The 13,977-nt window shown below is 65.5% G+C and overlaps 1 protein-coding gene across 2 annotated transcripts in view; it reads right to left on the bottom strand.

Moving 5' to 3' along the window:
• KCNQ1 (potassium voltage-gated channel subfamily Q member 1) overlaps positions 1 to 13,977 on the bottom strand; it is a 323,020-nt gene that overhangs the window by 264,310 nt on the left and 44,733 nt on the right. For both annotated transcript variants that reach the window (XM_038563590.1, XM_038563591.1), the window contains exon 2: positions 11,048 to 11,138. In XM_038563590.1, coding sequence (XP_038419518.1) covers positions 11,048 to 11,138 — 91 coding nt within the window. The remainder of the gene's footprint in view (positions 1 to 11,047; positions 11,139 to 13,977) is intronic.

Here is a 13,977-nt window from a genome sequence, read left to right as displayed (position 1 = left end):
CTGCCCACCACTGTCTACCACAGTCCACCACCATCCACAACCATCCACCACTGTCCCGTTGGCCCTGTGGACTGAGAACTTTGCACCGTACATGCCTGCTCCCCATGGCCTCAGGTGTCAGAGCCACCAACATCACTGCAGTTTTCCACATGAGGGAACTGGGGTAACATGGGTGGGCCTACTGGGCAGTCTCAAGGGGCCTGGACCCCAACCATCTCCTTCAGTCTCCCTAGCAGGGCCCCAGGGCTGGAGGTCTTGGAGAGACACACCTAGGAGCAAGCCTCTCCTTCTTTCAAACCAGAAAGGGGTGAAGCCTGGAGGCTCAGGTCTGCTGCCCCCACCACCCCTCGGCTGTCTGTCTACACAGGAACCAGTGATGGAGTCTTTGGACAGGGGCCTCTGAACCCTGACAGGGAGAAGCTAGAAGTTCTTATGAGTACCCAGCTGAGAGGGGTGTCCCCACGTCCCAGAGCTACTGAGCGCACCAACAGATGTCCTCACTTAAAAGGACATCACCTTGAACCCACGATGAAGACCGAGACCATGGCAGGTGGGGGCCGTCTCAGGAAAAGTTCAGGGGATCCCATCCGGGGCCAAGCCCATCTCCCCAGTTACCCCACTCCCCGGAAACAGCAGTGAGGTCACGGGGGCTGTGGCAAAGCCCTGGCTTTCCCAGAGATCGCCACGTCCCGGGACCCCATGGGGTAGGTGACACGAGAAATGAGGAACACCCGGACCCCAGCGCGGGTCCCACCTGCAAGGACCGCGGCCCTCGTCCCCGACCCTCCCCAGCCAGGTGCGGGGAGCGGGCCCCCCGAGAAGAGGCTCAGGGACAGCTCGGGAAACTGAACACGAAGCCGAGCTGCCCGCCCCTCCCCCGGCCGCCGCCGAACCCTGCTCTGAATGCACGAATTATTCTCAGCTCATCGTGCTCGGAAACTGACCAGATCATCGCCCGCCAGGAAAGGGGGCAGGCCGCGCCTCTCAGCACACACTTGACATTCTGTTCTCCTCCAGGCTTCCGTGCTGACAGTTTCTGGATTAAATGTGCAAATGGAACGCGGCCCCGAGGGGGTCTCGCTCCCTGCCGGCCCGAAGCTCAGGGCTGAGTGTGCTTGTGCGCACGTGTGCACGCAGACACGTGCGGGTGCCTGAACAAGTGCGCCACGTGAGTGTGTCCACACGTGCGTGTCCACTTCCGCGCATGGGTGTGCCCGTGGCCTCGGGGCCACACCAGGCACGTCTTCCCTATCGGCGACGTCAGCTACCCCCGACCTCGACCCAGCTGGGAGCGCAGTGCCACTGGCCGCGGGTGCTCCAGCTTGGCGTTGGGCACGAGGAACTGTCCTTGGCCTGCTGGTGGCTGGGTCCACCTGAAGGTGCCACTGTGGCGCCCCTCACCTGGGGCTCAGGCTGGGGGTCTGTGCCTCACAGCCGCCAGCCAAGGAGAGGCCTGGAACTCGCCTTCCCAGGGGCTCAGTAGCCACAGGCTAGGGAGGGCAGGATCGCCCCGATTCCCGTGAGCCTGAAGATGCCTGGTGGGCTTCTCGGGCCTCCTCCGACAGCCTGGGTGTCATCGAGCCCTGTGGAGCCAGGCTGGGGCCACCCAAGGGTGCAGAAGGCACTGACAGGTCATGCTCTGGGCACAGTGTGCTGGCCCCTGGTCAAGACCGTTTCTGTCTGGTTCTTAGAAAGGGCTGGCAGCAGCAGCCCCTGGTCCCGGGGGTCCCCTGCGGTGCCCCCTTCCATTTGCCCCACAAAATGTGCCCAATCAGAATGTGATTTTATAACCAGAAAGCAGAAAAGGCAGTGGAGGAGCTGCTGCCCCCAGCCCTGAGGTCAGCTGAGTGAGGCAGGGGCCGGGTGTGGGGGCTGGGCGCGTGGTCGTGGCTCCCGACCCCACAAAGCGGCACCAAGCCCCCTTCTTCCTGCCCGTGAAGTCACACAATGACACACTTCAGTGGCCGCACAGCCGGGGCTCTGGTTTTCATTCTGTGTGACCTGGGGAGGCAGAGAACATGATTATAACCCGTCTGAATGCAGTGCCCTGGGGCAATTGCTCCGGCACCTGCACGGGCCCGTGGCCCCCGCCCGGCGACCAGCCACTCGGGCAGCCCGCTCGTGCGGGCCGCGACAGCTGGCAGACACCGCCACGCTGCGCCCCACAGCCACGAGGCCCTGCGGGCTCATCCCATTACCCTGGACGACTTCCCCAGGGCAGCCCCCGGGAGCCCCCCGCGGAGTGCCAGTGCCAGGCCCCGCCTGCGCCCGGCGACACACTGCCTGTTCAGCTCGGTCCCCGTTATGTTATGTCAGCTGTTACCCTGTGCTTAAAACAAGGCTCTCCAGCTGGCCGGGGTCAGATGTGAAAACAAGGCCCTCACAAAACCCGGCCCTCCAGCTACCCCGAGCCGGAGACCCCCACTGAATGTGGCACTTAATGACGAGCGTCTTTCCAGCCCTCGGGCAGAGCATAAAGGAAACACCTGTCCCACGGACGGCACACTCTAATCCCGCTAAATCCCGAATGGAGGAGCCTGCGGGGCCCTCAGCAAGGGGCCCCCACCCCAGCGTCTGACTTTTGTCCCGGGCCTCAGGAAGACGTTGACGAGTTTTGGTGGGCCGGGCAGGAGAGAAAACACGGGAGAAAACACGGGAGCCAGCCTGGGAGCGCCAGGAAGCCCAGGCCTCCCTCACGAGCTCACGCCTTCCAGGCGGACCCAAAGCGCCACGCCGGGACCGTCCTCCCGGGGGTGGCTGATGGGTGACCCGGGCAGGAGAACGCACCCTCACACGGGCCACACCCTCCAGGCGGCCAGGAGGGTCTGCTTTCTAGCTGATGCTGGAGGCTGAGCCGAGCCCCCCCAACCTGCCCGGAGCCAGGGGTGCCCCACTCGTTCCCACCACCCCCTGCACCCCAGCCCAGGGCGGCTCTGTCTCTGGTTACCAACCCGGAGCTGAATCATCACAATTTCTGAAAGGAGGAAAGACAAGACAGCGGGGTATGGGGGGTGGTGGGGGGTGGGGGAGAATGTGAGACCACCCAGGCACCTGGCCACTCCGGGGAGAAAAGCCTGGAAACCTCGCACACGCGGGCACCCAGGTGCCCGAGGAGGCCATGGGGCCCCCTGAGCTCTGCGGCTCCCGGCGGAAGTGCTCCCCGGCAGGCAGGCCACCTCTTCTGTGCTCTGAGGCCTGTAGGTCAAGCGCGCTCAGGGGGCCCAGGGCAGATGGGGTAGCGGCCGGGGCTCTCACCGGGCTCCCAGCAGACGCCAGCACACACCTCCCACCCCACGGCTTCACAGCCGGCAAGAGGGAAGTACCACGGGGACACGGTGAGGCCCGACCCGGGCGACCCGCAGGGCAGGAGGGGCGGGTGCCAGCCAGCCGTGGCTGCTCTCAGGGGCCCCCCGCTCGGCCCTCGTGGGGTCACCCTCGGACCCCGGGGACCCGGCAGCAGGCCCAAGCCAGGGGCCGCCTCCCCTTTCCCTCGAGGGCCACGTGGAAAGGAAGATCCAGGCGGCCATCTGTGGGGGACTTGGGGCATTCTGCAGGGAAGCGTCAGACACTTGGGGCCGTTTCTGCGACCCCTGTCCGAGCCCCCACCTCGTCCTGAGCAGGCTTGATCGATATGACAGTTCTGGCGACAGATAACGGGCCCGGCTGTGGGCCTCACAGAGGACGTCTTTGTTACAGAAAACGAGCCACTGCAGGCCCCTCCACACACAGGGCCCCGGTGTGCTGGCAGAAGGTTCCGGTTACAGCGAGGACTCCTGCTTTCACAGCTCTCGGCTGAGCGCAGACCCCGCATGAAGGAATGTCAGCTGTCCCCTCAGGAGCAGCTGCCTCCAGGCCAGGAACGCAGCCAGCCCCAACCCTGTAACCCTCCCCAGAAACGGGGTCCCGGGTGGGGTGGGGACTGTGTCCCCTGCTGGCGGGGACGCCCCAGCCGCCGCCTGCAGCCCCGCGAGCCTCGAACCCTCTGCCCTCTGCTTCCTCGGGGGCCGGGGCGCCGTCTCCTTCCTAAAGCAGGCACAGCAGAGCATGGGAGGAAGGTCACCAAGGAATGACCAAGGCCCTGGTCACAGAGGTCAAGCCTGTGACAGCCCCACACGATGAGGAAAACACACCCCAGATCTGGGGCAGCGTGGGCTGCGGTGGGACGGTGGGGGGGTGGGGGGGACACCCAGGGAGCAGGTGTCAACGTGCTGGGGGCCTGCTTCGGGGCTGCAGAGGTGGGTCGGGCCGATGCCCACCATCACCAGGGGGGCAGGGTTCATTCTCGGGGGTCCCTGCCCAGTGGCAAGGGGCTCTGGGGACCCCGCCAAGTCCCCTAGAGGGCAACGATTTCAGAGTCTGTTGAGAGGCCCCTGAGGCTGTCCAGGGCCACCAACAGGGCCACTGGGGGTTGACCTGGACGGAGGGGACTGAGGGGGCTGTGGGGCCTGCTGGGGCCTCCCTCACCCCAGCTGGCACAGGGGAGATGCCCCACCAGACAGGCACCATCCAGGTCCTCCACACATGTCCTGGGCCCTCGTGGCCACCTTTGCCCTGTCCCGGAGGCCAGCGTCCCTGTGCCTGTCACCCTGGGGCGACCCCAGGTGGGGTTCAGGGCTCATGAGCAGAAAGCTGAGCAGAGCCTCAGGTGCTCGGTACCTCGGCCGTGCAGCGGGAACCCCAGGCCCACCGCGTCCCCCCACCCGCCAGAGCCTCTTGAAGAGAAACGCCCTGCTCTTCTCCATTTCACAGGCACAGAAATGTCCAGAATGCAGGTTGCCGTTGTTTGGGGCTCTTTAGCTTTTAGTGTTTTTATCAAAACCAGCAAGGCTCTGGTTGGCCCCTGGAAGCTCAGCTACCAGGGTCAGCCGGGAGCCCCCGCCCTGCAGAGGGACAATCCGAACGCCTACGCCAGACAACAGCCCAACCGAGAGCTCGCAGGACACGTGTGCACAAGACACAGACACACGGCGGTACACACGGCACTGCCTTCCTGCTCTGGGGACTGAGGGGTCAGCACCAAGCTTGGGTGCCGGCCCCTCCCAGGCAGGGCCCTGCAGGGTGCAGACACGAAGCCGTGTCCTGTCTGCACACCTATCCCCACCACATAGTAGGTGCTTGATGAATGTCTGCGGGCTGAACACACGCAGGGGGCATCCCAACCAGGGTGCTGGGTGGGGGTGGCCCCTGGCCTCAGGCAGGACTTGAGAGAAATGCTGGGCAGTGGGAACTAAGCCCCCCTGGGTGGCTCTCTCGTGGCAGGGACAGAGAGACAAAGGAGGAGGTCTCTCCGGAAGGTCCGGTGGTCGGGCACAGGAGGCAGGGAACGCCCGGTGTGGGCCAGAAGGTGGGGCGTGCAGGAGCAGGGCTTCACGGGACATGGAAGGGGTTTGCTAGTGGGGAGGGGAAGGCCAGGTGAGGGGAGCATTCCCAGGGGGAGGTGGCCCCCAAGGAAAATAAGACCTTGGTGTCTGTGAGTGGAAAACCTCAGCCACGAGTGACCAAAGTCCCGTGAGTCAGTCCCCTTGGTGCGAGGGATGGACCTGCAGAGGGTGTGCACACAGCAGGCTCCCGGGCCGCGGCTGCCACGGGCCCGGGCCCGCAGTGAGCCCGAGCCTCCCTGCTGGGTCTGAAGGGCGGGAAGGGTCTGCGGGGTTGGGGGACGGAGGACAGGGTCTGGACACCGCTCCAGGGGATGGGAGCCCAGCGTCCCGGTGCAGCTAGGAAACTGAGGCCCTGCAGCCCCCGGGGGGCAGGCCAGCCGGCAGGAGGGCTGGGTCACCACCACGGCCAAGGGAGCCTCGGAGTGAGGGAGGAAGCCGCGAGCGATGACCTCATCACCCAGGCCTCCGGGCCGTGGCTCACGGGGTTGTTAACCACAGCGTCGCGGGGCAAGTCCCTGGTATGCTCGGCACTGGGAGGCCGGAACACGCGGAGTTAGTGTCGTGCTTTTGGGTGCCTCTCTTTGTGTGGGACCCGAAAAACATAAAGGGGGGGACAACACCCAGCCCCTCACCTGGGCCTACTGGCCCCTGGGGGTGCAGACATAGGGTGCCTGCTGCAGCCTGCGGGCAAGCATGTGGGCGGGAAGCACGCACGAGGCCGCGTGGACACACACCAGCAGACATGCAGGGCTGCGCACGCACCAGGCACACACACCGTGCAACAGCCAGGGCCCACACGCATGCCCCCAGCGGGAGCCCCGTGCCCGGGAGGCGGGAGTGGGGCTCAGGTCCCGCGTGGGCCTCCTAACCGGCGGGGCCCCGACCTGCAGCACGGAGGAGATGCCTCCCAAAATGGCTTTTGCAGGCGCACCGAATCCGCCTGCTTCAGCAGAACGCTTAATCCCTCGGAGGCCGCCCCGGGGCCCCTGGCTCCGGCCAGATAACAGCGCTCGGCTCCGTAAACGCCGAGTGCATGAAAGCAACGGCAGAAATATGGGCTCTCTGGGACAGCTCAGCTCACAGACACGTTTTTCCACCATGTACACACCGGGCTGCTCGCGGAGCCCCTCGCCCCGAGCCTACACTGGCCCCTCCCGGGCTCCCAGCTGCGGTCTGGCTCCCTCGCTCCCTGGGCCCCGGCCAGCGGCACCCGCATCCTGCGGACAACAGCGCCACCTGGCGGCCCGCCATGCCCGGGGCTCCCAACTCCCTGACTCGGCTCCCTAAGCCCACCCCGGAAGCCTGCAGCAGGTCTCCCTCTGCCTGGGGTCTGACACCTCCCCCGGGAAGCGCCCCTGACTTCCCTGGGGGCACTGCGCTTGCCCGGTTCCCCCCCCCTGCAGCTGCCCCCCTACCCTGGCCCCTCGGCCCTCTCCCCTCCTTGGATAAGCCCTCAGCGTCCGCACACACGTCCCACCCTGTCCCTCCTCACCTTGCACCTCCTTCCTGGCCCCACCATGGGACATAACTCACATCTGCCCCTGGAGGCTGGGCCCAGGGCGGCCTCATTCCCCACTGGGGCCCCAGTGCCTGCCATGGCCATAACGGTCCAGTGGCAGCCGGACATGGCCAGCTCAAACCCCCTCGAATATCCAGCTCCATGCAACCACTGAGCTGGGGAGTCCTTAGAAACCTAGCAAGGCCATCGGAGGGCTAAGTCTGAGGCCGTCCTGACCACCCCTCTACTTCACAGGGCAGGGGCAGCTGAGGCCCTGGAGTGTCTGCGGGGGCAGCTTTGGGAACAGGGCCTCAAGGCAGAGAAGTCCCAAGTCCTGGGAGCATCAGGCTGGGCATGTGGGGTCAGTGCAATCACCGCACCTCTGCCCTCAGGGGCTGACAACCGTGGAAAGCTGTAAACCCACCCATGGAGGACCCCCCCTCCCCGCCCCATGCGTGCCCAGACTGCTGGGAAAGAGCAGATGCCTCAGGGGGGGTAGGAATGGGGAACCCTGGACGGCAGGTTCAGAAGCAGCGACAGTCAAGCAGAGGCCTGGAACTGGATGAGAAGTCAGTCATGCAACATGCCAAAGAAATAGCAGGTCAAGAGCAGAGCACGTGCAAAGGCCCTGAGGCAGCTGGGTCAGCAAAAGTGCACTGGGATAGAGGGAGAGTGAGGTAGAGGGAGGGAGGGCGGAGTTATGGGGGCACAGGTGCCGAAGGTGCAGCATTCTGGAGGCCCAGAGGGTGTGCACACAGCAGGCACAAGCATATTTCAACAGGGCACTGGGGGAATGGTCAGATTTGTTTTGAAAAGCATCACCCATCCCAACCAAAGAAGGCTGCCGGGTGGAGAGGGCCCTGGTGGGACGGGGGGGGGTACAGGAGGCAGCAGACATGACAGGTCGGAAGACATGGGACGCTGTGCGGGGTCTCGGCCCTCAAAAGGTCGAGGAAGGTGGGGCGCAGCGGCAGCGGGCTCTCTGCTTGGACAGGGCAGCGGTTTGCTGGCACAGCCGGCCTGGGGGCCTGGGCCGGTACGGACCCAACCCACGCGCCTCTCCCCTCCTACGGCCCGTGCCTGCGGTTCAGATGACGGCCACCAGGTGGCGCACGGACCTCACAGATGTCTGGACTGCAAGCCTGGCAGAGGGCCCCCCCCACCCTGGGAGAGGAGGCAGGTAGATGGGGGGGGTGCTGGGATGCTGGGGGGCAGCCGGGATGCTGGGGGGTGGGTGGGATGCTGGGGGGCAGCCGGGATGCTGGGGGAGGGTGAGATGCTGGGGGCAGGTGGGATGCTGGGGGGCAGCCGGGATGCTGGGGGGTGGGTGGGATGCTGGGGGGGCCGCCGGGATGCTGGGGGTGAGTAAGATGCTGGGGGCAGGTGGGATGCTGGGGGCGGGTGGGATGCTGGGGGGCAGCCGGGATGCTGGGGGTGAGTGGGATGCTGGAGGGTGGGTGGGATGGGGAAGCTGCTTGGGCGCTGAGTGGGGGCAGAGGCCATGGGGGGGCTGCCAGGATGCGACCGGAGCCCTCAGCTGCCTCCCCAGCCATCGACTGTGAGCTCTGAGTGTGAGAAGCCTCGTCCGGGTTGGAGGTGCTCCCGGCCGGCTGGCAACAGGAGAGTGGGCACCAGGCCAGACTGGGGTCTGCCCCCCACGCCGGGGCTGTTGTGGGGTCACACCTATGCTGGTCTGGTTTCCACGCCCCGCACAGGGCCTGGGAGCCGTGTCCATGGGGGCCCAACCAGCCGGGCATGGGCGTCTCCACCAGGCTCTGTTCCCTTCCTGGCTGCACCTGGGGGCCGGGTCGGAGCTGCCCGAGGACGTGGTACGGTCGCCACCTGAACTCAGGACCCTCGGTGCCCACACCCTGCCTCACAGCAACCCAGAAACTCCGTGTTGTTGGAGCCTTTTAAAGCCCCAGAGCAGGACTCCCAGTATCGGAGTATCACCCAAAGCACTCAGGGGGGCCTTATGGTCCCAGCTGTGTGCTCCCCAAGTTCATATACTGGCGTCCCAACCCCCAGCCCCTCAGAACACAGCTGTATTTGGAGATGGGGTCATTACGGGGGTGACTGAGGTAACGGGAGGTTGCTGCAGGGAGGCCCTGACCCTGGAAGATCAGTGTCCTTGTAAGAAGGGACATTGGGGAGCCCCCTCCCTCCATGTGAGGACACAGTTGGAGGGGAGCGTCACCATGAGTGACCACACTGTCCTGGCCGCTCACCTATGACTCCCGGCCTCTGGGGCTGTGTGAGACAAATGCCCTCCGAGCCACACATCTGTGCGACTTTGCTACAGTTGCCCCAGGACACTTGCACAGGACCCGGGCCCAGGCCCCCGATCTCTCTGAGCCCCTGTGCCCGGCAGCACTTTCATCCAGCAGGAGGGCCCCTTGGAGTCCAGCCACTGCTCCCAAAGCCTCAGCTTCCAGCAGGTAAGGAGATCGGTCACCTCGGACGTGTGGACAGGAAAGGGAGACACCTGGACTTGCACAGTAGATGCGCTCCATGGGGTCTGGGCCCAGGCTCAGGTGGCCATGTGATAACCCGAAACAGAGACCCCTCCCCTCTCACCTTTCCTGTTCCCCCCCTGCCCAGCTCCTCCCCGGCCGTCCCCACCCTGGGAAGGACGGTCCCCACCCTGGGAAGCAGGTGGAGGGCCAGCAAGAAGCATCGCCCTTGGTGTCAACATGGACATCCCCCCACCCCCTGCTGCCTGCACCAGGGCCACCAGGGCAGGGCTTTGAGGACGTTTCCCTCGAGGATGGTGGCAGCTGACCTGCGGCCCGGATGCAGGAGCGGCCAGCCTTCCCCGGGTGCTGTAGCCCCGGGTCCTTGGAGGGGCCAGGTCGGCGCCCATGGCAGCTTCCGGGAGGAGGGGAGCTCTGTCCCCCAAAGGCTGCCACTCTCATCACCCTGTTATTAGACGCTAAGCACGTCCCTACTTTTACGTGAAAAAGCCAAATCTGACGGGACCACAGAAAACAACAGGACAGCGAGCAGACCCCCATCAGGACACACGCTGTCACAGCCGCTCCACGGACAAAGTCACCTTCACTTCGGACCCGAAGGACTTGCCCAACAGGAAAGCACAGGTCCTGCCAGCCCGAGGCCAGCACCCCCTCCAGAGCAGCACGGGGGGGCCCGCTCGCCCCCTAGAGCCAGGCACCCCGCAGCCGCCACAGGCGTCACGACCACCACGTTAACCCCAATCTGGCGACACAGGCCTGTGCTGCCATCAGCCCGCATGCAGAAAGCTCTGCGGGACCAGAGAACAGACACCGCCAGCAACGACCAAATGTCGTAAAATCACGAGCTGTACAGGCGACAACTCTCAGGGGCTTCCACGTAGAGAGAAAGAGAGAGAGAGACCGCTCCAGAAAACACGGCAGCAGGGCAAGCCCGTCTGTGGCAGCAGTTGCCAGAAACGGCCACCATCACCAGGAACCCCCTTCACGGTGACCGGCTTCGACTCGTCACAAAGCCCGAAGGCCTCCTGGCAAACGGACACCGTGGTCGTGGGCGGGAAGGCCTCACCCCAGACAGACCCCAGCATCCCCAGATGCATCCGCCAGACGCGCACCCATCAGACGCCATCAGGTTTGTCCTGATGGCGAGGCCGACGGCGACAGTGGCGGTCACTAGGAGGAGCCAACGAGCAAGGACGGTCAGGGAAGCAGCACTGGGAGGCGACGAGAGCAGATCCGAGTGCACCTGGACATGCGGTTTACTATGACAACGGCATCTCAAGTCTGGTGGACAGGCACAGGTCAGTGGAAGGGGCCAGCCGGGTGGGCCAGGCATTCTGGGCAGGGTCGGTGTAGGGTCACAGCCCAGGTCAGGAGTCACCCAGACCCAGGGCCACGGGGCAGCTGTGGCAAGCTTGCCTACAGGTCCTCCTGTGCTCCTTTCCCAGCCCAGCTCAGAAGCCCCCTCCTCCAGGAAGCCCTCCCAGATCGCCAGTCCCAGGCTGTCACCTCCCAGCCAACGTAGGAGTGAGGGTGGGGGTCCCCATACCTCCAGTGTCCCACAGCAGCTGGCCAGCAGAGGGGACACTGGGGCAGGGTCATCATGCCGCTCATGCCACCCCACGGTCCGCTCACTCGGGAGACCAGAGCCCCAGCAGGCTATGACAGCTGCAACGGCCCCTCACGCTGCTACGTACCATCCAGAAGAGGGTCCCTGTGGCCAGGGCGACATACTGCTCGATGGTGGACAGGACACTGAAGATGAGGCAGACCAGGACGATGAGGAAGCTGTGGGGCGGGAGGACACGGCGGTCAGCTCCGGCGGTCAGCTCCAGCGGCCAGCCTCCCCGCCCCACCCCCACCGACACGGGCCAGGGGGCCAGGGGGGCACCTCCCACCTCCCACCCCTGCCCCCATCCCTGTCCCTGCCACGTGGGACCAGGCCCCTCCCTCCCCGGGTCTGAGAAGCCAGAACCCTGGTGCCCACAGGGGGCACTGCCAGCTGTGGAGGACATGTGCTGACCCCCCCACGGCGTGTTGACTCCCCAATGATGGGCTGACCCCCGCACAGCAGGCTCACCCCCCCATGGCATGCTGAACCCCTCCACGGCGGGCTGACCACCCCCATGGTAGGTTGACACCCCCCCACACTTAGCTGACCCCCCGGTGGCCTGACCCCCCACAGCAGGACAGGCTTCAACACAAGATGCCAAGCAGCCACGCTCTGTGCCACGTGCCATGTGGCTCCCTTTATACGAAGCATCCAGAGTGGGTGCCACGGGGATAGAAAGAAGACTGGCGGTCACCAGGGGCCCTGCAGATGCCCCCCGCATCCCTGGACATCACGGGGCCAACCCCAGCCCTCCTCCTTGGGGAGGGGGTCAGGTCTTGGGGAGTCCTCCTGGGGCTCCTCACTGATGGGACAGCAGGAAGCTGCGCATAGCCGGGCACAGAGACCCCAGGCGGCTCAGAGATCCCACTGCTCCCGGGGCTTCCCCACGCGTCCACCCCGTGCCCACCAAGAAGCCCCCTGCATCTCCCTACACCAGCTCAGCCCTTCCCACCCCACCTCTGCCCTTCAGCAGCATTGGCCCAGACCTGCCACCTGCGCCTCCCTCACTACCCAGGCTGATCGGCTCCACCTGCAAAGCCAGATCCCAGCCCATCAGCCTCCACCCTGGGCCGCCACAGCCCACCCCACCGGCAGCTGGCGGAGCCCTCGGCATCACCGCCTAGCAGGACACCCTGGTGAGCCCAGGCTACACAGCACCTCCCATCCCTCCTCCTGAGCATGTCGGGCCCTGCCTGCCTCAGGGCCTTTGCACCTGCTGTTGTCCCTGCCGCCCCAACCCTCCTAGGCCAACCTGAGATGGCATCAAGCCTCCTGGTCTTTGCACATGTACTATCGCCTGCCAGGGGCCCTGCACACCCACGCTCTGCACCGCTCCAGCTCTGCGGACCCTCTTGCTCACTTGGAAGGGTGTCCCGTCCCACCTGGCCTCCACCAAGGAGAAGCAGGACCCCAGCCCACAGTAAGGCAGTTCAATAGGTATGGCCAGGCCTTCCCGCCAGAACCATGGGGGATGTGCCGGGGTGGGGGTGAGTGAGACAGGGGTGAATGAGATGCGTGCAGGGGTGGGGGTGAGCAGGGTGGGGTCCTGTCCCACCAGGACCTAGGTAAACGCCGCCGGAGAACGTGAGCACCCGCCGGCTGCCAGACCACTGCTTGGGCTCGGAGCTCACCAGCCACAGTCCGGAAGGGCAAAGGGCCACGCGCACAGTGCCACATGCTCCTGCCACACCTAGAACCCCCTCTGGTCCCCCTACCCACTTCACCCCAGTCCCAGAGGGCTCGCTACCCAGGCCCACCCCAGGTCTCTGGGTGCAGACAGGGCCGAGGAAGGAGACACAGCGCCTGCCCTCTCCCTCCTCAGCCGTGTGCTGAACAGAAGCCTCGGCCTATTTCGCCATCGACACGAGCCAGAGCCCTGGGACTTCCCCACGGGCACAGATGGCAGGGCAGCCGGATGTCCGGGGGGGCCTCAGGGACCAGGCCCGGGACGAGCCCCAAGCTCGCGCCCTCTCCTTCCACAGCCCCAGAGGATAGATCCCCCCTCCCTGTTGGGCCCCAGCGGGCGCCACCACCCAGGTCCCCCACTGGCTGCTTTAGGGACAGTAAGCCAAGTCCCGGGGATGCGGCCATGCTATGGCCAGACAAGTGGGGGCTGAGCTTCCTGGGGTGAGGTCACATGAGGTGACAAGAAGGCTGGGTCCCTAGAGGTGGCCTCGGGGAGGGCAGCATGGCAGGCTCACCTCTTCCCACCTCTGAGACGGCGGCTCCTCTGCCTGTGCCCCTCCCACCTCCATCCTATGGACATCTGTGAGGGCGCTGAGGGCCGCCAGGAATCCGGGGTGCCCCACCTCAAGGTCCTCACTGAGCCGCACCCATCAAGCCCCCCCCCCCCCCCCGTGCTGCATGAAGTCCCAGGGTCAGGACGCCGACATCTCCGGAGCCGTGGTCTCCACTTCCACAAAAGCAGCTGTGCCTCTGAGTCACGCTCCCCACACCCCATGCCCCCGCCATCCCCCACCCCGAGGCCTTCACATCCTGCAGACAAGAGAGGTGAGGCCCGGGGCTGCAGCCAGCTCCAGGATCTGTAGGGTTTCCTGCCCCAGAGGCAGGGGAAGCAAGGGGTGGGCACCGAGGTGCCTCTGCCCTCTCAGGAGCGTCGTGATGTGCACCTGCCACCTGCCAGGCCCTCCACAGTCCACAGCTGAGCTCTGAGCTCTGGGGCCCCAAGAGGCCACCCGCGTCCCCTCCATGTGGCACCGATTCCAGGACCCCGTGGACCCTGCATCAGCCAGCTGTCACTTTTCAACCCTTTTCCTGCCAGGCGGTGGTCCCGCACCGACCGACCCCGTTAGCATGACCTCTGCTACAAGGCAGAAGGTGACAGTTTGCCAGGACTACATCGGGCAGGAGCAAGGAAGCCCCACAGGAGGGCCACACACAGCTTGGGAGCTGGCTGCCCCGGGCCCTCCGCCAGCCCCTCTGCCCACCACCCAGGGCCTATGTTCAGGAAGCAGGATGAACCCAGGGCAGGGGTCGCAGTCAGGAGGGAAGCAG

The sequence above is a fragment of the Canis lupus genome, chromosome 18, assembly GCF_011100685.1.
Source record: "Canis lupus familiaris isolate Mischka breed German Shepherd chromosome 18, alternate assembly UU_Cfam_GSD_1.0, whole genome shotgun sequence".
NCBI lineage: Eukaryota > Metazoa > Chordata > Mammalia > Carnivora > Canidae > Canis > Canis lupus.
This window is presented reverse-complemented; position numbering and strand designations above follow the sequence as displayed.